The sequence below is a fragment of the Zonotrichia albicollis genome, chromosome 8, assembly GCF_047830755.1.
Source record: "Zonotrichia albicollis isolate bZonAlb1 chromosome 8, bZonAlb1.hap1, whole genome shotgun sequence".
NCBI lineage: Eukaryota > Metazoa > Chordata > Aves > Passeriformes > Passerellidae > Zonotrichia > Zonotrichia albicollis.
In genome coordinates this window covers 22,455,576-22,476,689 of record NC_133826.1, presented here as the reverse complement: position 1 = coordinate 22,476,689, position 21,114 = coordinate 22,455,576, and the positions used below count along the sequence as shown (strand labels likewise).

At 40.9% G+C, this 21,114-nt stretch overlaps 2 protein-coding genes across 7 annotated transcripts in view; one reads left to right on the top strand and one right to left on the bottom strand.

Moving 5' to 3' along the window:
* Positions 1–21,114, top strand: part of CRB1 (crumbs cell polarity complex component 1) — a 135,568-nt gene that overhangs the window by 95,742 nt on the left and 18,712 nt on the right. Inside the window, exon 12 of one of the 2 annotated variants that reach the window (XM_026793461.2) lies at positions 13–710. The exons of the other annotated variant lie outside the window; for it this stretch is intronic. Coding sequence (XP_026649262.2) covers positions 13–228 — 216 coding nt within the window. The 3' untranslated portion in view covers positions 229–710. Of the gene's footprint in view, positions 1–12; positions 711–21,114 lie in introns of those variants that run through there. 2 annotated transcript variants of the gene reach the window in all.
* Positions 821–21,114, bottom strand: part of DENND1B (DENN domain containing 1B) — a 207,112-nt gene continuing 186,818 nt past the window's right edge. For all 5 annotated transcript variants that reach the window (XM_074546242.1, XM_074546244.1, XM_026793472.2 and 2 more), the window contains one exon: positions 821–20,036. In XM_074546242.1, coding sequence (XP_074402343.1) covers positions 19,485–20,036 — 552 coding nt within the window. In that variant the 3' untranslated portion in view covers positions 821–19,484. The remainder of the gene's footprint in view (positions 20,037–21,114) is intronic.

The following is a 21,114-nucleotide window of genomic DNA, read 5'->3' as shown; positions in this document are numbered from 1 at the left end:
CCATCCTTGCAGCTGGCAGGGGACGTGCTGTCGAGCGTGTTCGCGGCCGTGGGCTCAGTGACGCTGGCGCTGCTGGTGCTGCTGTCCCTGGCCATGGCGGTGTCGGCGGTCACGGCCACCAAACGCGCCACGCAGGGCACCTACAGCCCCAGCCGCCAGGAGAAGGACGGCTCCCGCCTGGAGATGTGGGACATGCTGCAGCCACCACCCATGGAAAGGCTCATCTAGGAGACGGCAAAGCTGCTGCTCCATCCTCACACCTGGCTGAAAGGGGACACTGTACATATGTTAGATATGTTCATCTTCCTTCTGATCCTTTTAAGTTCAATAGTGAACCAAGGACATTTATCATTGCTTTGGACCATCCAAGGACAATTTTTATTTGCACTGGAAACTCCAGCCTTGATAATCAGCAGTAGGCATTATGGACAGTAATGACTCCTGGGATAAATGGAACTGCCTGTCCTGAGCACCACACAGAAAACAGCTTCTCCTCTGCACTCTCCTTTGGCTGCCGGGCAATCACTGCTGCAGAAGATGATGCAGACAAATCAACTAAGCCTGTACAATAATGACATTGTAATTCTCTTATCAAAGGGTTTAGTACTAGAGCTGTGTCTCAGTGTATCTTCTTTCATCTGTTAATCAGGGATTAAAAGGAAGCTGTGTGAAAACTGTCCAAAATAAATGCTTCAAATTTGTTTTTCTTCCTTCTGGTTCTTTCATTTTACTTGCTGCCCCTCTCCCTTCTACTAAAATGAAGGTGAAATGAATTTCAGTTTCCAAAAAAGCACATATTTCTCTTAGGATAAAAGACTGCATCTTAAAATACCCAGTGGGCACAACCTGACCTGTTAGGAGACATGAAATCTAAATATCCTAAACAAATTACGTGCATCCACACTACTGCCTTTTTCCTATTACAATATTACCCAATGGTCCCTTTTAGAAAATTATTGCTTCTCACATTGCAAACGTACATTGGCTGCCCAAAAGCATGCTCCGAAATGTTTCCTAAAGCTCATGGAAAATACCAGGGAAGAGGCAGAAGTGGCCTACAGGTAGAACATTGGCTTGAAAATAACTAGGACAAACTTGGTCCTTCTCCTGGAACTCAGACTTCTCATAAGATCATGGGCAAATAAATTTTTATGCCTCAATTTTCCTCTTTTAAAACAGGAATAATCCTATTTAACTACCTAATAAACCTCAGCAGCAAAAGGGTTGCTTTGTGGAAAAAGAAACAAAAGCATGAAATGTAATGGAGAAGCTTGGAAGAAATCTTGTAATGAAACAGACAATTACATAGATGTAATAAAAATCACATTGACACATAATGCAATGAAACAAACATTTGATACAAAGACATCTTGTAATGAAGTAGACATTTGAAAATGTAAATTAACAGTTGGACTCAATGATCTTAAAGGTATTTTCCAGCCTTAACAAATGTATGATTCTATGTACCAAAATGCTCCCAGGTCAAATGGGTTTTTGGAATGTAGAGGCAAAATTTAACTATAACTCATGCAGTCAATTTTCAGTTGTAGTCAAGTAATTAAATCACAAACATTTCTCCCACACAAACTGAACCCACAATAAGGAGGCAACAGAGTGGAAAGTCCATGCAGGCATTTGTTTCTGCACTTCAGCTCACAGTGGTGAAACCTCCCAGACAAACACATCAACCCCCAGATGATTATTCCAGGAGTTGCATAACAGAGTATGCAACTCAGTATCCCAGAGTTTAACTCATTTTTTCAATTAATGATCAATTCCTAATTGAGTTTGGATGACCCCTTAAGGGATTACTGAAGATCAATGCCACTCACATTGATTTTTGTATGAGATGATTAGCAGTAACTATGATAGTAAGCACATTCAGGACTTTTTGCAGTCCTCATCAATATCTTTCAAAACAAGGCACTACAGAAAATGTGAGTGGATAGTTGGATTCAAGCTGAGTTAGAGAAGCAGAATGTAGTCACAGCAAAAATGCATGACAGATTTTATTCCAGCCAAATTTACAGCTTTACTTCTGAAGCTTATTATTTTGAATGCAATCGCGGTTGTACAGCTGCAGTCTACATTCAGAGAGTTCAAAAGACAACTGAGGAAAGAGTGGAAAAAGAAGTTACTAAAATTATGATAAAAGACAGCAGAAATTCTTTTCTCTGGATCTTTTCAAATCATGGCTTCATGTAATTACAGAAGCAGTAGCCTTTAATTGAAACATGCTTTAGCCCAGCTTTTGTCCCATGAGGCACTGCTGAGGCACGATAAAGCACCCTGTAAAGTTCGTTAGGTGTGATCATTTCTAGAGAGATACATAAACACTGGGGAGGGGGAGAAAAGGAAGCAACTGATTCAGCAGAGAACAGGAGCACATGGAAATGAGAGACCCCAAGGGAAGCAGAAGTTATTCCTGTGGATTCTTACCCATGGGTTTTGCCTCACTCACAAAAAAGCTGTGAGACATCCAAAGACAAGCCATGCCAAGAAAGTGGCCAAGAGGGCAAAGACATGGGAGGCTGTGATGGCAAGGGGGCAAGCAGTGAGTTAGTGAGGAAGAGGAGTCTGGGAAAAGCTTGGGGACAGCAAACCCTGCACACCAGGGCAAATCTGGAAGAATGAATTGGGCCCAGGCAGCAGAAGCAGCACTGGACTAACAAAGTGGATGCAAAGAAGATGCTTCCACACACCTGCTTTATGCTCTTGGTTTTCTGGTAAATGAGCTCATCTGAGAAAATTGATAGAGATCTCAGGGAACAGCAGAGATAGAGAAAGGAAAAAGAGAAATTAGGTCATATCAGAAATAGCAGTAGAATGGTTATAATAAAGATCTAACTTTGAACTCTGCCCTTATTTGAGCAGGAGGTTGAACTAGATGCCATCAGCAGGTCCCTTCCAGGCTTAATTATCACCTTATCCAAAGAAAAATGGCAAAAGGGAGAAAGCAGCTGAAGATGGAGGCAGTTTGCCAGGAGAACTATCTTGAAGGAAAGCACAAGGAAAGACAGAACAAGAATAAGGAAGTAGCTGAAGAGTAAATCTGCTCTTCTCTTTGGTTTGACTTCCTGGATGAAATTTGGGAGACAGCTGAAAAACAATCTGCAGAGATGTAATAAAATATTCCAGAAAGTGTTGCCACAGAGAGAATCTTTAGGGCTGAGCAAGATACCCAGGAGCGTGTACAGAGGAAGGAAGAGGCAGAGAAGATGAAAGCCTGAAGACTTTTCATACACACCAAAGAGAGTTCAGGAGGAATATGCTCCTAGAGAATTAAAAAGACACCCATAAAAGCACAACAAAGAGAAAAATCTCACAGTGAAATACGAATGTGGTTTGTAGAAAGTAAGCCAAGGAGACAGAAGGCAGGGGAAAAAACCTTTAAACTAAGATTAGAGTAAGTTGTGATTGCTGTCAGCCTCGGTGGAGAGGAAGTGATAAAAGTAAGATGGTGAAATTCACAGAAAAATGAGAGAAGAAAAGGAAATGAAAGCAAATGGCACTTGAGGGAGGTGGAGGCAAAAGCTGGATCGCAGCAAGGGTGAAGCTGGACTTTCACAGCAGTGAGGCCAAAGGAACAGTGGGAGGATGATGGTGGGTCAGGAATGAGAAGTACCTATTGAAACAGGTCTGTGTAGGGGAACTCACAGGGAGCATGTTTTACTTCAAAGAGGGATTAAAATGTGAAATATTCAAAACTCTATGATCTTGTAAGCAACAAACAAAAAAAGGCCCAGAAGGCAACAAATGTCATTTCCAAACACACTTGCTGAAAATCTGAATTAATGAAGCCACATCCAAAGGCAGCAGGAAGGTAGAAGCTGCAGCTGGAAATGCTCAATGGCAGCCTGGAGAAGCACAAGAAGTCCCCAAGCTGTTGTATCATGAACATGCTATGACCACAATATGCATGGTTAGGAAGACTGACCTTTCTGGGCCATGTCTCAACCAGGGAACAACAGCTAAAACAAAAGAGAATACATTTTAAAGAGTGTCTAATAACATCCCTGATGAAATATAACCCACAGATTAAGACAGAGATAGCAGATGCCAAGGTATTTTCTGCTTCTCAGCCCAGGGGTTTAATAGAATGTACAGAAGCATAGACATTCAGGGAGGAGCAATAACATCCAGGAGTTGTGGAGAGCATGTGTGCTGCTATAAGGAAAAAATACTGAAATTGGCTTCTGGTTCCCAAAGGGGCACTGGTAACCTCTACTACTGTGGTGGGATCTCCACATAAAAGACTTTAAATGTTTCAAAATTCCATTTGTTTAATCTCTTTCACTATTTCACTCAAAAGCTTGAAGCATAATATATTATTCATGACCACTTGCAACCTATCCATTAAAGGAAAAAAAAAAAGCTCAATATACTCCCTAGCCTTACATATTTAACCTTCTCTTCATGCCTAATAGCCTTCTACAAAGAAAGAGGGGTGCTAGCTAAAACACACAGTCTGCCCTGCACCAAATCCCTCCACAGACACTCAGAAGCAGGGGAAGAACGAAGGAACTTACCCCCCTTGCATGGTCCATTCCCTTTTCCTTGGAAAAAGGTGGCATCCAACCTGTGAAACAGTGAGCATTACCTTGCATTATGTGCCTTCTCTGTTTTATGTAAAATTAACTGTTTCTTTCTCTAGATGTACATAATATGGTCACAGTTTAGATGCTGTATTCTTATTACTGTTTTTCTCTGTGCAGGATCAAAATGACCAATAAATAAGGATTATATCAAAGCCTGTATTATTTTTGCTTTATGGGATTCTTTCATCATGCAATTACAAAGGAAATGATCCCCAGATCAGAATGATATTTGCAGTTTAAGAAGTCAAGCTTGCCATTAGAAGTCAAGTGATCAACAAACATTTTCCATGCTTGGGAGTGAGGTGCACAGTGGGAGCTGCCAGCCTCAGCACTGCAATCTGCACCATCCTCTGCTGCAGCCACACCAACCCACTGTCCTGGAACATCAAAAGGATGTTTCTGCCAGGTCCCAGGGTGGCACAAATCAATACAGCCCCACAGATGCTAATTTATACAGGCTGAGAAGTTGTATATGTTCTGGTTTTGAAATTACTGCTGTCTTCCCAGCACTGTGGATGAGCACAGGCAGAAAAGTGGCAGAGCTGTAAGGATTTGCTTCACTTAATGGAAGTCTCATTTTTTGCTCTCTTCAAAAGCCTTTCTGTTACTTTTCAATAAAGGTCAGTGACCTCAGAAGCCAAGAGTCCTGCAGCCTCTAAGGCACCAGCACCCTGACAGGGCACCCTGGGAGCAGTTCAGCGCCTCTGCAGCCTGGCTGCAGAACAGGACACCTCCAGGTAGAACACAATTCTTTCCCTCTGGGCAGTGCCCAGCCCTGCCCCAATGGCCTGGGAGCAGCTGTCTTCCCAAACAGCAGAAACTGAGGAGGAAGCACCCAAAGAAACCACTCCCAACAGTGAAAAGATGCCTTTGAGGTCATGGACCTGCCTCTCACTTCTGGTCCCTTCCATGCTCTGCACTCTCTTTCCCAGCTGAGGCCTGCCATTCCCACACCCCTGTCCTCCGATCCTCTTGGAAGGGGCGTCTGTGCTCACCCCATCCCTCTAAAGGCCTGCCATGAAGGCAAAGAGGTTGCTAAAAATTCTCTTGGCAACAACAGCTCTTTTGCAAAAATGATACACCCAGGAGAGAGGTGAATGTGAACTTTTGTGAGAATTTGTTTTTCTCAAATTCTGGCATGTAACCAACCAAACTCAAGCAGCAGCATCCTGTGCTGCAGCCAGAGCAGCACTGTGCACCCAGGGCAGGGCACTTTGAGCACTGCCAAATAACCACAGAGCACTTTGGTGAATCCAAATCCCTTGAAGTATTACTCTTACCTCCTCCTTGGATAAGTGTGTGTCAGCCACTGCTTCCATGTCACAGATTGCCCATGAGGAACTCTGTGCCACAGGCTGTGTTAAGAGCATCATTAGGTGTTTTTTTACCAAAAAAAATTTTCCAATCCTTTTGTTTTTCAGACATCTAAATAAAAGTTTGTGTATTCTTCAAAAACACAAAGCAGGAGAATCCAAGTGTGCCAAAGGGATTTCTGGGTAAGAGTATTTTACTGCCTAGATCAATAGCATCTCTTAAGCCTCAGCATGAGGAACAGCTCCAAAACCATGAAACTCACATTTGCCAATATTTTAGTAACTGGATGTTGCTAAGACCTCACTCTCCAAAGTTAATAATGATCTGACCTTGTGGGATTTAAATAGAAAACACTGCTTTTCTGTGTTCTCTGGAAGAGGAACACAAACAGCACCGCCACCACCATGGATTTGTTTCACTTTCACTTTAGGAAGCACAAAAATTCTTACTCATGAATTATCCTTCTATTGACTACAACTGAGTGATCTGAAACTTTCAGAGTACATTTCACGGACTTACACCCATATGTCACACTACTTCCCAGCTGCAGCTGCCCATTCTCACGTAGGGAATCCTCTCCTCTCCCATCCCACACCTCCAAAATACACCTTCTGCTCCTGCAGGACATGAGGAAGCACCTGGCCTATCCAGGTTTTTGGCCAGTTATTAGCTAAGCCACAATTTTTGTCATTGTCTACATCTGGCTAGCGATTATTTTTCCCACAGATGCTAATTAATAATAAACTTAATCTAATTTACAGAATTAAATAAAGAAAATAGTTGACACACTTTTTAAAATGTCCATAATAAATATAGTCCTACAGCAGAAATCTCGTCTCCAGATAAGAGACAGCAAAGTCTTTTCCTCAGCCCCAAATGTCTGCTCTATGTTTTATTTAACACAAGCCCCAAGTCTCACTGCAGGACAAACCTTACATGTGTAATGTCACATAACATCAGGAATCATGGATCAGAGGATTTTGGCCAAGTTCCTTTTCCTGTGCTATTCAATCACCTCTCAGCTAAAGAAAACTGACACCTCTGAAAACAATTCAAAAAAAGAGCATCAGATTAAGCATTGTAACTCAATAAAGTTGAGCAGTGAATAGCTGACACCACTAGAATTTTGCCTATTGCAAGATGTCACAGTTGAATGAATGGATGGGGCTTTCATGCCCCACTGAAGCATGCACAGCCTTCAAACTACTGGCATGTGTCAAGATGCTGCAAAACCTAACATTTATAAAAGATACATCTGGTGTGCATTTATTGGGAGCAGAGCGAGGTCTTGTTTAAATTGCACACATGAATTTGATGTGGAGAGCGGGCAGCATCCCAAGCCTCACAGTAAAAGCATGTTTTTAACCTAAACTCCTCCATCTATAATGCAAGCCATGAGGTGTGAAGACCTCTTGCACAGTGAAAAGCCAGAGCATAAATTATGAATCAAGGCACAGGTGAAGTACTGAAGGCCAGGCAGAGGTCTCAATTCAGTTGTGATTCTTCTGAGTTTACATTCTTTCAAATTATATTTATTGGATAAAAAAAATTGGGAGATTTTATATTGCAACCAATTTGAGTGACTTTGCTGTTTTTGACTTGGTTTCACAAACCTTGCTTTTAATTTCTGATTTTATCAAGCCATGATTTTTCTCTCCGCAGAGACTTTTGACAAAGCAATTCCTTCCCCAGCAATCCATCTAACATTGTCAAGCACCACAGAGACAGGCATGTCCAAATCATGCCTTTCAATCATCTATTTTGATCAGAGAAAAGCCACACAGGCCTTCATCTGGTTCCATGCTCCTCATGGCACCGTTTGAAGCATGCCATTCTCCTCAGCTCAATATTGTGTGTGACCTTTCAGGTTCCACCTGTAGTTCCAGCAAAAGCTCAATTTCCACTGGCACGCACTGTAATAACCAGCGCTGACAAAAATGTGTGTTTCCAATTTAAACCCACTCAGTTTCACTTGGCACCTGCACTAACCCTTCTTGGCAGCAGGGATTCGGCAGGAGCAGCAGCAGGGGAGGAGTGGGAGGGAAGGGCAGAGCAGGGCCACCCTAAGGCAATGCAACCATGCTGGCTGTGGCCCTTGTCACCTGTGCTGTGTGTTGGCAGTGCCCAGGCAGTCAGGGCACAGAAAGCCTCAGGTTACAGAGCTGCTTTCTGCCCCCAAAATAAACAACTGAGCTCTCCCATGCAGCTGGCACACAGATAACAGGAGTTCTGCACAGGTAACTGCACAATTGTTAGGCAGATGAGGGAAGTGTAAGTCTTCAGGGGGGATGTGATGAGTGTTTCCACTATTTTTCTCGAAGGACAAAACAGTTTAAACAAATAAATGCAGCCTTAATTGCTTCTGATCCCTCCTCAGCAAACAGGGGGAGGATGCCCATATAACAACCTGTGGGCATCCATTGAGACAGGGCACCCTGCCTGTACCACAGCCACTTCAGGACCAGCCAGGAGCCCAGGCATATTTTAGAGGGAAAAGCATCAGGCTCTCCTTGCTGGCTACCTGCAGCACCACTGTGGGAACAGTGCTTCACACCTTGGCTACAAGGACCTAGAAACACCCACAAAAGGAGCAACCTCGACCTAGATCCCAGTGACAAAGCAGGAAAAGGAGCAAACCAGAAGAGCAAGAGGTGCCCTGCTCCTGTTCTTCAATTTCTGGCAGTGCATCCTCATGTGTCAGTGACTGCAGCTCTTCCAGATATTTAAATATTCCTGTGGTCATAAGTGAGGGTCATTTAAAGCAAACCAGCAGTTTGAAACTTTCCTCCTGGAACGTATAAAACCTCAGTGTTCAGTTGAACAAGCCCACTGCCAAGCATTTTCTTTCAGTGGGATCCATGGCAGGATCTTAGAGAACCATGATAAACCTGACCCCAGGGAGAAGGAAGCTCCAGCAGGTTTTTGCATGAGAAATGAGCCCAAGAGAAGAGATGCAGATCTGCCTTTGGAGGCGGCCCAGTGCTAGCACAAATTATTAAACCAGTCCCAGAGAAGATCATTCTGGTTCAGAACTATGGGTAACAGTGAGCACTGGCCAGAAAAATAAGTGGCTGCACTCAGGACCAGCACAGACTGGATTAGTTTGTGTTTGTCACTCAGACCTGGGATGGATTATTCTTGTGTAGCCTGCCTCAGATGTAGAAATCACTTGTCAAATTTTCTGATGCTGGGGAGAAAAGAAGGGGAAAAAATCAATTACACAAATACTGGTCTGTTGACATTTAAAATGAGACAATGATGAGCATAAAAAAAAAAAAGGTTAAAAAAAATCCTGGGCCAGCAACCCAAAGGACCAAAGACAAATCACAAAATAGGATGCAACTAATTAGGCTGAAATGCCAACAATGTTCAGGATATTGTTCAGAGGATCTGTGGTGTCAGACTGCTGCCGTGACCCCCAGTACGAATATGCCAAGGGGAAATGTAGAATAGGACTGAATCGAATAAGTTAAATACAAATATTTTAAAATGACATTTTAATTTCTACCTCACCATTTTAACATTTTCGAAATCGTTAAATAAGCATGTCGCCTATTCTCAGAGCAGGCCAAATGTCAGATGTTTGTATGTATTATTCAGCTGAACATTTTAGGTACATAATCCTCCTCACTGCTAAACAGGTGGCACTATATTAACAGGTTATTTTCTCAAAAGGAGCAGTGAACAGAACACTGCTGACTCCATGCAGTGGTGTATTACTGAATGTGGAGCCAATGCAAGCATGGAACTGAGCTGAGGTCTGTAAACAGGACAGAACTTTCTGCTGTAACTACCACTTCTAAAGCACATTTCAAGGCAGAGTACCACAATTTAGTTGAGTTAATTCACAGAATTATACACAGCTGAAAACAAACTTTTGTAGGCAAGCGATTATGTAAGCTGTACATGACAGAGTACATCTCTACTGTGTCTCATCCGGGAAACTGAGTAGTTTAGGACTTAACAATTAAAAACACATAACAGACCTAATAGGAAAAGCCTCGCAACCAAGTTTGGTCGATGCATTTTAGGCCACACTGTACCTTTCTTTTTCAGTGTTGTATGGTGGGGGTTTGTTGCTGCTTTCTTCCCAATCTTTCAGTGACAATAATGTGAGAGAAGAAGTGGACCCAAAAATAAAAAACCAGTGGAGCAGTACAGAATCAGGAGCCCAGCCCTTCAACTTTCAGAAGGAATGTGAAACAGGCAGTCACAAAAAGGAAATAATATACAGCCCATAGCATATTCCAAATGTGCTTCCCAAACTTTGCTTTTAGAACTAGTACTTGTTTATGTTTCATACATGATTTCCAACAGGATTGACTGCCTCTGGGCTTTTGAAGTGCAAGAAGCTGTTAACATTTTTTTCTGACTGGTGAAAATCTGCAGAGAGACTCTACTCTGCTTTATCTGAACACCAGCAAACCTACAACAACACTCTGGGCATTGCTTAGGTTTTTGTTGTTGTTGTTGTTGTTATTGCTTGTCACATCAAATAAAAATCTAAATCCCTGAATTTGATAAAGTTATTTTTCATTTTGTGAATATGAGGTTAACACACAGTGAGTTCTGGAATGAAAATGAAATGCTTTGCCCATCATTCAGGATCGGCTGCAGCTGCACTGTGTGAAAATGAGTTGCAAAAGCAATTCTCATCTGCTTTTGAGGCACAATCAGAAGTTACTAGTGAATAGGAGTGGTTTTGATTTCTCCTTCTAAGTAAGTCCTCAGTAAATCGGTGCTTTGAGCTGCATTTTTCCCTCAAATGACACAAGTCCTCATAGACCAGACAGCTTTGGTACCCATAGGGCTGGTAGTCCAAACCCCTCTGAGTTCTTCACAGACACTTGGTATTGTATCGACAGGAAGAGTCCTGCTGCACCATCTGTGGAAAATCTGCTACTTTAAACTTAGACTGCGTTTTGGTATTACCTCCTCATTTTCAGTCCTTTCTCATTCTTGGGCTTGAAAGAACTTGACTCAAACATCCATATAAGGCATGTTGCAACCATACTCTCAAATGCCCTGAGATAACAACTAAGGAAAGCAGGTGAACTTTACCTGAAAGACTTCATAGCTCCCCACTCCTTCAGCAAAGATTCTCTTTATAAGATCTTCAACTGACTCATAATCTGCACCTACAACAAAAAGTTCATTTTCACAGCTATCATTTTAACACGTGAATTTCAACACATCTACTAGAAAATCAAAGGAATGACTACAAGATGTGCCATGCTTAATCTAGCAGTGAGGATCCCTTTGCTTCCACGCTTCACAGCTGGTACCACTCTGCTGGCTGCAGTAAGCTAGCACAGATCTAACAGCAAGTGTTAAAATCACGCCCTCATTGTTTTCTATCAAGATAATTTGTAGTTTTCTCATCAGTTGTGGATTGGCTGTATAAATATTGAAACCACAGTGTCTATGGTTTGCCTGCATAGGGTATCAAAATGCTTTTAATATAGGAGAGTGAATAACAGATTATACTGCATAGCCATTCAATGGAAAATTCCAGCTGAATTATCATCATACACCTCCAACTACATTAAAAAGCTTCTGTGAGAAGCTCCCCCATCTCTGATGGAGACAATGCCAGCCAGCTCCAGGACAGATTCATGGCTGAGCTGATTAGCCACAGTGGCAGCACCTCGGGGATAACACAGTCAAGGGGGGAAATACCCTGTGCAATAGCAGCTGAGAGCGAGGAGTGAGAGTATGAGAAAGCAGCAGCTCTGCAGACACCGAGGTCAGTGATGAGGGAAGAGCAGCAGCTGCTCCAGAAGATGCTCCAGGAGCTGCTCCAAGTGCCAGAGCTGCTCCAGGAGGTGCTGCAGGTGTCAGAGCTGAGATTCCCTGCTGCCTCTGGTGCAGCCCATGGTGAGGCAGCTGTGCCCTGCAGCCCAGGGCAGTCCATGGGGGCAGAGATCCACCCACAGCCCATGGAGGAATTCCTCCACGCTGGAGCTGGGGAAGAGTCAGGAGCCCTCCCCCAGAGAAGCATAGAGCAGCAGAACCCAGTCAGGGTCACCTCACCCCTTACAGATCGTTTTCCCCCCCTAAGTTACAGATAAAACCTACCTTCCTTTTCCCCCCATCTCCCTGGAAGCCAAGAGGTGCTTTCTGCAGCAGCCTCTCCCCAGAGCAGCAGGAGGGGATGAAGGCAGGGCACAGCTGTGCCAGGGGCTCACACAGGGCCACAAGGTGCAGGAGGGGCTGCAGCCAAGCCCAGGGAAGCAGGGCTGTCCAGGTTTGTAAAAAGGGCAGGCCCCAGCAGCTCTCCGCAGCACAGTCTCACCCTCAGCAGATCCCACCACAGCTCTCACAGGAGGTCAGGCAGGCCCTCTTCCCTCCCAACAGGATCCCCAAGAGCTCTCTGGTAATACTTGGCTGAGCAGCACAAAAATACTTGGTGAGATCACAATTATTATTACCTTTTTAAACATCTAATGTGAAAGGTTCAAATCATAACACCCATCAGTTTTTACGGTACCTTTTTCTTGCTTGTTTCTTCTTAATATGTTGATTTCTCAACCTATGAAAAAAGATAATATACCTACTTTTCTGGCAGTAACTTGAAGATCTAGAGCCCAAGAAAAACTGTTTAACAAAAAGGAATTATTAGCTAAGGTTTTTCAAAGATCCAAAATATCACTGGAATTTCAAAGGACATCAACATTTAACATTTGCACTAATCAACTCATTATTGCATTCAAGGAAAAACATTTTGCTTTCTCTGTATTTGAGAAAATGAAATGTTCATTCAATGGAGAAAAACTTCTAAAATAATACTGGATCATATCAATCTTTATGCCTAATAAGCATGAAAATGCTCATCAGATCAACCCATCAAACAAGAACCTGCATCACCCAAGGAATTTAGATATTGTTAAATTTTATTTTATAGTACAGTGTTGGGCACTTTATGGTCACGTGGAATTTACCAAAAACTTCTACTGATGCCACAAACTTTGGAAGGAAAAACAAAAAAACAAACTACACCACACATCACAGCTCACTTAATACATCTAGACAGTGCACTACTAACAGTAGTCTAAGGTCAGAATTACAGTTTTCAAGATGACTTTGAACAGTAGTCCAGAAGGTGCAAAAGCATGGAGTAAATTTGGCTCTAGTTTTGTTAAAAGGTCAGTAACTAAATTTTCAAAACTGTAAGGACAATGCTGGTTGTTTGGTGTGTGAGATTTTTTAATCTCAAAATTATCAATAAAATCTCAATGTATCCTGTACTTTATGCCTCTCTTTTAAGTATTAAAGACTCACAATAAGGGACATTACTGGGAATGGTTTTCAAGGGTCATCAAAAAAATGTTATCAAAAAAAAAAAAAAAAGAGAAGCATCAAGATTACATGGTGTTGCTTTGTTCCATGTTGAGGCATTTCTCATCATATTTAAAATTAACAAACATAAACTAAGAGTATTCCAAATATATAAGCATTTTAAATTGCTCTTCTCCTCAAAAATGATGAAGTAACAGATGTGATGTGCATGTGTGCAAGCTGCACCAAGATTAGCTCTTCCACAGTGCTTTATTGCCTCATTCAAGTATATTATTTTAAAGAAGGTCTCAAGGAAAAACCAAAGGTTAAAAGAAAATGTACATCAATATACAAAGAAATTAATTTACAAAAACTTAAAAGGATACTGGCAACATTAGTAGATGTTTTAAGTAATGACTTATGATAATTATGGATGTCACAAACTAAATTCTTGGGGTCATTGCTGGTCCTGAAAAGCAGCGCTTAACACCTCAGCTTTTTTATGATTAACAAGTGATCAAAGCATAAACTAAATATCATAAATTCTAATAGTTATCCTTACTTCAATTTAACTAGGTTTTAATTTTAAGAGTCACCTGGAACTACTGGTATGTGAATATTGGCTTAGGCCTTATTATTTCTACAGACTGTGACATCCATAATCATTCCCGGTCACTAAAAATATACATTTGCCTCATTAGAAAAGATTTCTTCATGTTTTTATCATACAACTGTATTTCAAAGTTACATGTAATTTTACACATTTCTAAAAAATACAATTTCATGGGTCTGCTTGAAAGCAGATGTGCACTACTAAATTACTTTGAAACAAGGAGTAATATTGCACAAAATTCACTGAAGATTTGAAAGTCAACACATTTCCCCCTTCCAACCAAGTTGCTCCCTTATTTTTAACAGAAAGAACACAGAATCACAATAAGTGTCAACATACTTGAACTCAACTTATTTTCCAAATGCTAATACTGTTACTGGATTCTAAATACAGGTGTTGTTAGTACTGAGCTAAGTAATAGTACATTTTAATTGAGTACCCTCTACTACAGTACTCCTTGGAGTAACTTCCAACTGTGTTACCTGCTTCATACCCCAACCCAGCAGAGGATGGCAATGGCCCTGCCAGCTACATGGGTTGTGGATGACCCTCTAGACTGAGGTGGCTGTGGACTCACCAGGAAACTCTACAAGAATAAATGACACAGCTTTCAGCAGGACCTGTCAAGTACTTTGAATTGGCCACTGACTGAACTGTGGAACAGATACGGCAAAATGGATCAAGGGAGGTTTTGTACAAACAAACCATATCATCCCTTTCCATTCCTTTAGTTTCAACACCCTGAGGACCATGAATTGAAGGCCAGCTGTGGTCCATGCTCCTGGGGTGAAGATGAGGACACGCTCCTCAGCTCAGATTCTGCTAACAAGCAAGCAACAGAGACAGACATGCCTAATAGCAGCAAAGAAGTTACTGAAGACAAGTCACATCACTATTCATACTGGTTTTGCTGGTGCAGTTATTTCTACATTCATTCTTCAAAGATTTACTGCAATACCATGGGAACAGACAGCCTTCACCATCCTGAGCTTTGCAATACAGAAGCTGTTTATTAGCCACATTTGTTTAGCCTGAAATTTCAGGCTGTTGGGAATAATTCACTGGCTAGAGTCTCACAGCACCTGGACTAGAGGTTGGTGCCAATGGAGGAGATGCTAACTCCTTGGAAATAAAGCTCCTCTTGAGCTCTCCCTGAGGAGTCAGGGAGGTCCATGGTTAGGAGTTCTTCCTGCAGGACAGGGTACAGTCAGGATCACACAGGGGGCATTTGCAAAAGGGCCTCGTGCTGGCACTTGATTATTGCATGAAATGTTTCTTTGATTACTTACATGCATAGAGAAAGTATTTTAGATGCTCCTAGCAATTCTATTAGACAGCTGCACCAAAAAAACATTGTTCTGTAGAACTGAGTATCATTGACTGCAGGTGGATAAGGAGAAGCTGTTTTAAATACCTGGGGTAACTGTTCTTTTGCCTAGACTTTACATTGGTTACAAGAACACGAGGTTGTAAACTAGCTCATCCTAAAACCTGAGAAGACATCTAAAACAGAATTTTAAGGTCTAAAACACTCTTCTAATAGATTGGGTGGGATTTTCAGAAGCACCCAGCACTTGCCTAAAACTCTGCCTGAAGTCTGTGTTGCAATGCCTGAGAGGGGACTTCAGCCAGTGCTGAGAGTTTCTGATGATCCCACCCCAACAGCAGCAGCACCACTGAAATGCTAAATGACAAGGAAGGGTTCAGTCAACAACTTCTATGACAACTTCTACAACTACATTTTTTTCTTCAGAACAAGTCTATTTTTCAGAACTACATGATGCCCAAAAATGTGAGATGGAAGAGCAAACCACTGCCTATTCTACACAGACTGCCCTCTGCATGCATAGAGGGTGGGTAGGGATCACCTCTGCATCCACAGCCCTTCCCTGGTATCTGCAGTTTTCCTCATTCCTTCTCTACACACGTCAATGGGAAGGCTCTGACATATTATCCATTCTGCAAATCCCACAGGGAGTTAGCTCCACAGGCAGCATTACTTTCACCTACAAGATTGAGCTGGAACCACTGTAACCGAGTTAGAACTGAAATCTGGAATTCTTCCAAGTTACTATCTCTCCTGTGGACTTCCAGGCTCTGCTTCACCACACTGCACTGGCACAGCCCAAGAATCCCTTTGTCTTTCCACTGCCCTTACTTGTTCCTCCCAAACCAGATGAGTGATACGGCTCATTTTAGGCAAACATCTATGCAAAATGAACTCAAAAATATTAATCTCGAGTCCTGGTTTGACTTTCAACATCAGAAATTTGTTCCTATGTGTAAGTAACAGACCACAAAGCTTAATCAAATAACCTGGCATCTCCCTTAAACAGGAGAAACAGGAGGATTTTTGAGATCCTGAAGAAAAGACATGCCTCTGAAGAAGACCACAGGAGCTCTGACTGAGCAGAATTCAGTTCTCACCAGAAGCTGGTGATCAATGTTGATGATTTTCAAAGACACCAGAAGGATTTCCACAACTAAAAAGCATACAAGTATAAAACTTGCAAAGTATTGGACCTGGAAAATTTATCTTAATATAGAACCCACTGTGGTACTAAAAATACTGCATATGTAGCCAATAAACAATTTTATATTATCACAAGGACAGAGAACAAGAGTGTTGAACCAGAAATAGCAGTTTGGACTCTTACCTATTTGGTAACTGGCAATTCTATTCAAATAAGGCACAAATATTAGCCTTTTTAAAAGATCACTGATAGTAAGTGGAAAAGATCCTGTATACTACAGAGTAAAAAATGTACCTACATTTAAAATCAACATATATATAAGACAAAGCTATTTCTGAACCCATACAAGGTTCAAAACCAAAAAAAGACATATTATTTAATGATTGTAAACAAACTATGAGCTTTGTAAATAGTAAGGAAACAATGCAGCATAAGCACAGAAACATTTTGACTGAAATGAAAATAAGTCTAAATTGAATGTTACCATCTTCTATTTAATCTGTTTACTTCTTTTCTGCCTGCATTTTCACTCCATGAAGCAGTGAATTATTACAACAATGCCTCAATTTTGAAAGATTCCACTATCAAACTTTCAATTTTATGATCCTTATAAAAACTTAAGAATATTGGCAGTCTCACATGGCTTCCATATTTATTCCACAAAAGTGAAAATGGAACAACCTATGTGATCGTTTGTTCAGTATCTAACCCTCTTGTAAAGCCAGTAAGATTTATGCCTGTATTAGACAGTAATTTTTGAAAACCATTTTCTGGCAGCATTCCTGGACTTAGGTGTTTTATGGTTTTGAAAGTAATAATGGCCATAATTTCTGGGTTTTTTCTATTTTCCTTAAAACATTAATACTGTTTACTAACTTTAATAAATGAAGGAAACAAAGCAACTTAGATTGAACCATGGATAGAAACATCAGGTGAGGTGCAGAGGAAAGGAAAATTTGAACTTTTAAATTCTCACCACAAAATGCAAGGAGATGAATAAGAAGGAGTGAGAAGTACTACAAGAACAAAAATCTGTGTATTGCCTACTGCAGCACTATGCTTAGGCAATGTTTACTACCCACAAAGGAGAAGAATGCCCTCAAGTCACTAATGCCAGCTTTAAACAATGAACCATCAGGTTGCTCTGGAACTTTATCATCTGAACAGCACATGAGCCACTTGGCTTGACCCACTTGGAACACTGAGAGTGAAGATTTTAATTATTTTTATGATACTTTTGATTTCTAATAGTGCAAAATATTTTGCCAAGTAACATTTTTTGGTATTGCAAAATTCCACAACATATCATGTTGATGCACAAGTGGAAACCAAAGGATAAACAAATAGTAACTCTGGAACACTGACATTTCTCCAGCAATTAAGATGCCCTGCTGAATGTTCATGCTTGATCAGACACAGATATTTCTGCAAGATTTGAACTTTTACTATGTTTTACCTTTGTTGCACTGATTAAAAAAAGTTAATTCTGGAGGCTCATCCTCCATGGCAAGTACTGGCCCAGCCCTTGTCATTCTGGAGCAAGATGAAATTTTGCACTAGGCCCAGGTCTCACTCTACTGAGCCTCTCTGGTGAGGTTCCAAACAGTGCCTCTGCCATGACATGGAGCAATTTCCGTAGGCCAGCTACCTTGTAAGAAAGCAGTCAAAAAACCCTTTTCCATTTGTGTCAGCTAGAAGGAAAATAATTAATAAACCTCAGTGAGGCAACTGATATGTAACTCTGCTACAAGCTATTATTGAGGTACTAAAGCACAATCTGATCCAAATACCAACCCCAGAAATGTGCTCACTCAGGCCTTAGGCTGAGATTAACAGAAATCATTCATGACAAAGAGGGAAAGGAAAAAGGTTTCATGACTTAGAAGAGCAGAACATTCTTCTCAGGCAGAGTTCCTTTTATACCCATGTGCCATTTCTACCAACTTTACCCCAAATATCCCTAAAAGTTGACAATTCCAATCTGCTGAAACTGATTAACTGTCTCTTCTGTCCTAAGCTGTTAGGGAGACAAGGTATGTATGGTGAGATGGAAAAAGAAAAGACAAAGAAAATTTTAAAATTTAAAGAGCTGCTTCATACAGTATCAAAAATGTTCAGACTTTAAATATCCAAATATTTGTCAGGAACACTGCCAGAAGGAGGACAAATTCTTGTTCTAAATACATTATACACCAGGACCATTTAGTCTTCTTCACTAAATTTAGAAAGTTTTTGGTTGTCCAACTTGGCTAAAATGAGAGTTGGATATATGCAGTCTCAAACTGAATCTATAAATTAAGCTTTCTAGTGTTACAAATCAGGCACAAATTAGATTTCCAACTATTAAACTGCAGAAAATAAAAAAATAATATATATCTATCAATTCCACTTACACTTTCCTTTCTGAGAATTTTTAGGTGAATTAGTCTACCTAGGGAAACTGATAATGTGTCTTTAAAGTGTCTTAGTTGTAAACAGAATAATAAATGTCACATTATAATTCAGCACTTCATGTACTTTATAGAAGAGAGAAAACCACGTGCTACCTTTTTGAAGTCTGGAAGACAGAGCCACAGTTTTAGTCTGGAGTAAGTTCCAAGTTATAGTCACAAGAAATTCCTTAATCTATAAAAAGTCTCCTTTCCTCCCCCAACCTTTGCTGAAGCAAATTCCTGCCATGGAAAATCATTATTGCTGTTTTGCAGATTTGCATTCATCTTCTAAGACAGTTAAACCCCTTCTCAAAAGATTAAGGCAATTATTATTCATTACAAATATTAACATTTGTACATTTCAGACAAATCAGATTGCTTGGTTCATTTCATGCTAATGGGATTAACATAGTACCTTCAAAACCTGGCTACCTTTAGGTGACACCCTTGCTGCTTAGAGGAAGCAAATGCTAGGAAGCACCATACACTTCTGTATTTTAAACAGAGACTAACTAGTACCTGATTTGAGAGTGCATTCATACATTTAGTTCCATTTTGTGGACCTAACTACAGCCAGCAAATGAACTGAGTAAACATAGAAGCAGATGTCCAATGGCAGAAAATGCACACTCAACTGAAGAGAATTATTTTTACAACTGAAGATCTCTTATTCCTTTAAATTTTTTGGTTATCATCTTATATGGAGTTACATGGAGTCCTGAGTAGTCTCCCTTTAACATCTGATGGGAGTCAAGTTTTTCTTTTCCTACTTTTCTTACGTTTTATTTCCACTCCTACTGCTGGATAAGCTATCCTTTGAAATATTTAAACCATAGTGAAAAGCAGAATTCAGTTTACATAATGACACTACTTCTTGAAGAAGTCCACCTTCTTCTGGAGTTTCATCTCCTTCCTTCCCACCTTTCTCCCAAGGGACCAGAATGGATGGCTGTTGAGCAAGACCTGCTGGGAGCTGATCTTCTGAGGTATTGCTTAGTGTTTCATTAGGCTTTGCATCCTGACAGGAAGAAAAGCCTGCTTTGAAACTTTCTAGGGAATTAAACTGGGCACTTGGTCGTACTGGAGACAGGGATGTCAAACTAGTGGTGTCCATCTTGTCAGTAGTAAAGGTTTTGCCACTCCTTTCTTCTTCCATCCTTGAGAGAGATTCTCTCTGGCCACCAGAAGAAACTTGCTTCCTTGGTGATGGGGGGAGCTGCTTCCCATGGAGGACACTGTCATCCTGGCCAAGGTTCCACTCTGCCTGGTCACTAGCACTGCTGCAGAGCAGGGTAAGGTTGCTCTCACTAGGTGCATTTGACTTGCTCTGAAAGAAAAAACATGTGTTCATAGTTAATGTCACAAGAAACATCTCTACACTGGTATTTTTGAAACACAAGTACTGGAAGGGATTTCATAGGTTCCTAAATCATGGATTCCCTTTGGGGCTCAGTGCTGCAAAACAACTATCCCAGACACAATGCAAGGCCAAGTGTTTTTACATTTCCTCAAAGAACACTGTCTCTTAGCCTAAGGACTGCCTCTGATACCACAAAGAGGAAGGATTTCTGTCTCCTCTGTCCATTCAGTCTTGGCACAAGCAGTTTTGACAGTGAACAAAGACACACTTTTCTCGTCTGTACCCATAATATGAGAGGGAGGGGGACTAAAACTAAAACCAGATGGCATTTCCTCTTTGCTTCAGTAATTAATTATACCAATTTTCAATATTAAAGTTTTTTGGTCAAACAAAACCGGGCATTTTATTAATCTAACCCCTGCGTGACACTCATAATATAAAATTTTACAAGCTTTATAAATATTTGCATCAGTATTCGCTGCTCCAGTAACAAATCTTCTACTATAGGATCCCTTTCAGCAAAACTAAGTGTTGGACAGCTGACATGTGCTGGAATTCAAAAACACTAAGCTTTTTTGGCTAATACCACAGCAGTGACTTGGGGAAAGTTTTAAAACTGTAGGCAAGCAGTGTGCTTACACTAAAGGACTAGTGCTTTACCAGTGTTTACACTAAAGACCTACCTAAAATAGGAACAAGGAGCCCTCTTAGAAAAGTCTGGAGTACTATTCTAGCAGTGTTTCAGGTGCAATTACCATCTGGATTCCATGACTTAAATCAAGAAGGAAATATCATCATATCACTATGACTAGTCTAAGTCTACAAGGTGAAAAATGCCTTTTAAACCGCATTAAAAAAATCCCAAATCAGCTCAAGGCATATCAGATTTAACAGAAAAATAATATATAAATATAGTATTAAACTATTTGATTAAGTAAATTATTATACTGTTCACAGCTCTCTATGTGGTTACTGCTTTAAGGGAAAAATACTGTTCCAAGATGACTTAGTAACCTGGAGAATTTCTTGGCTGGTAAAAAACCAT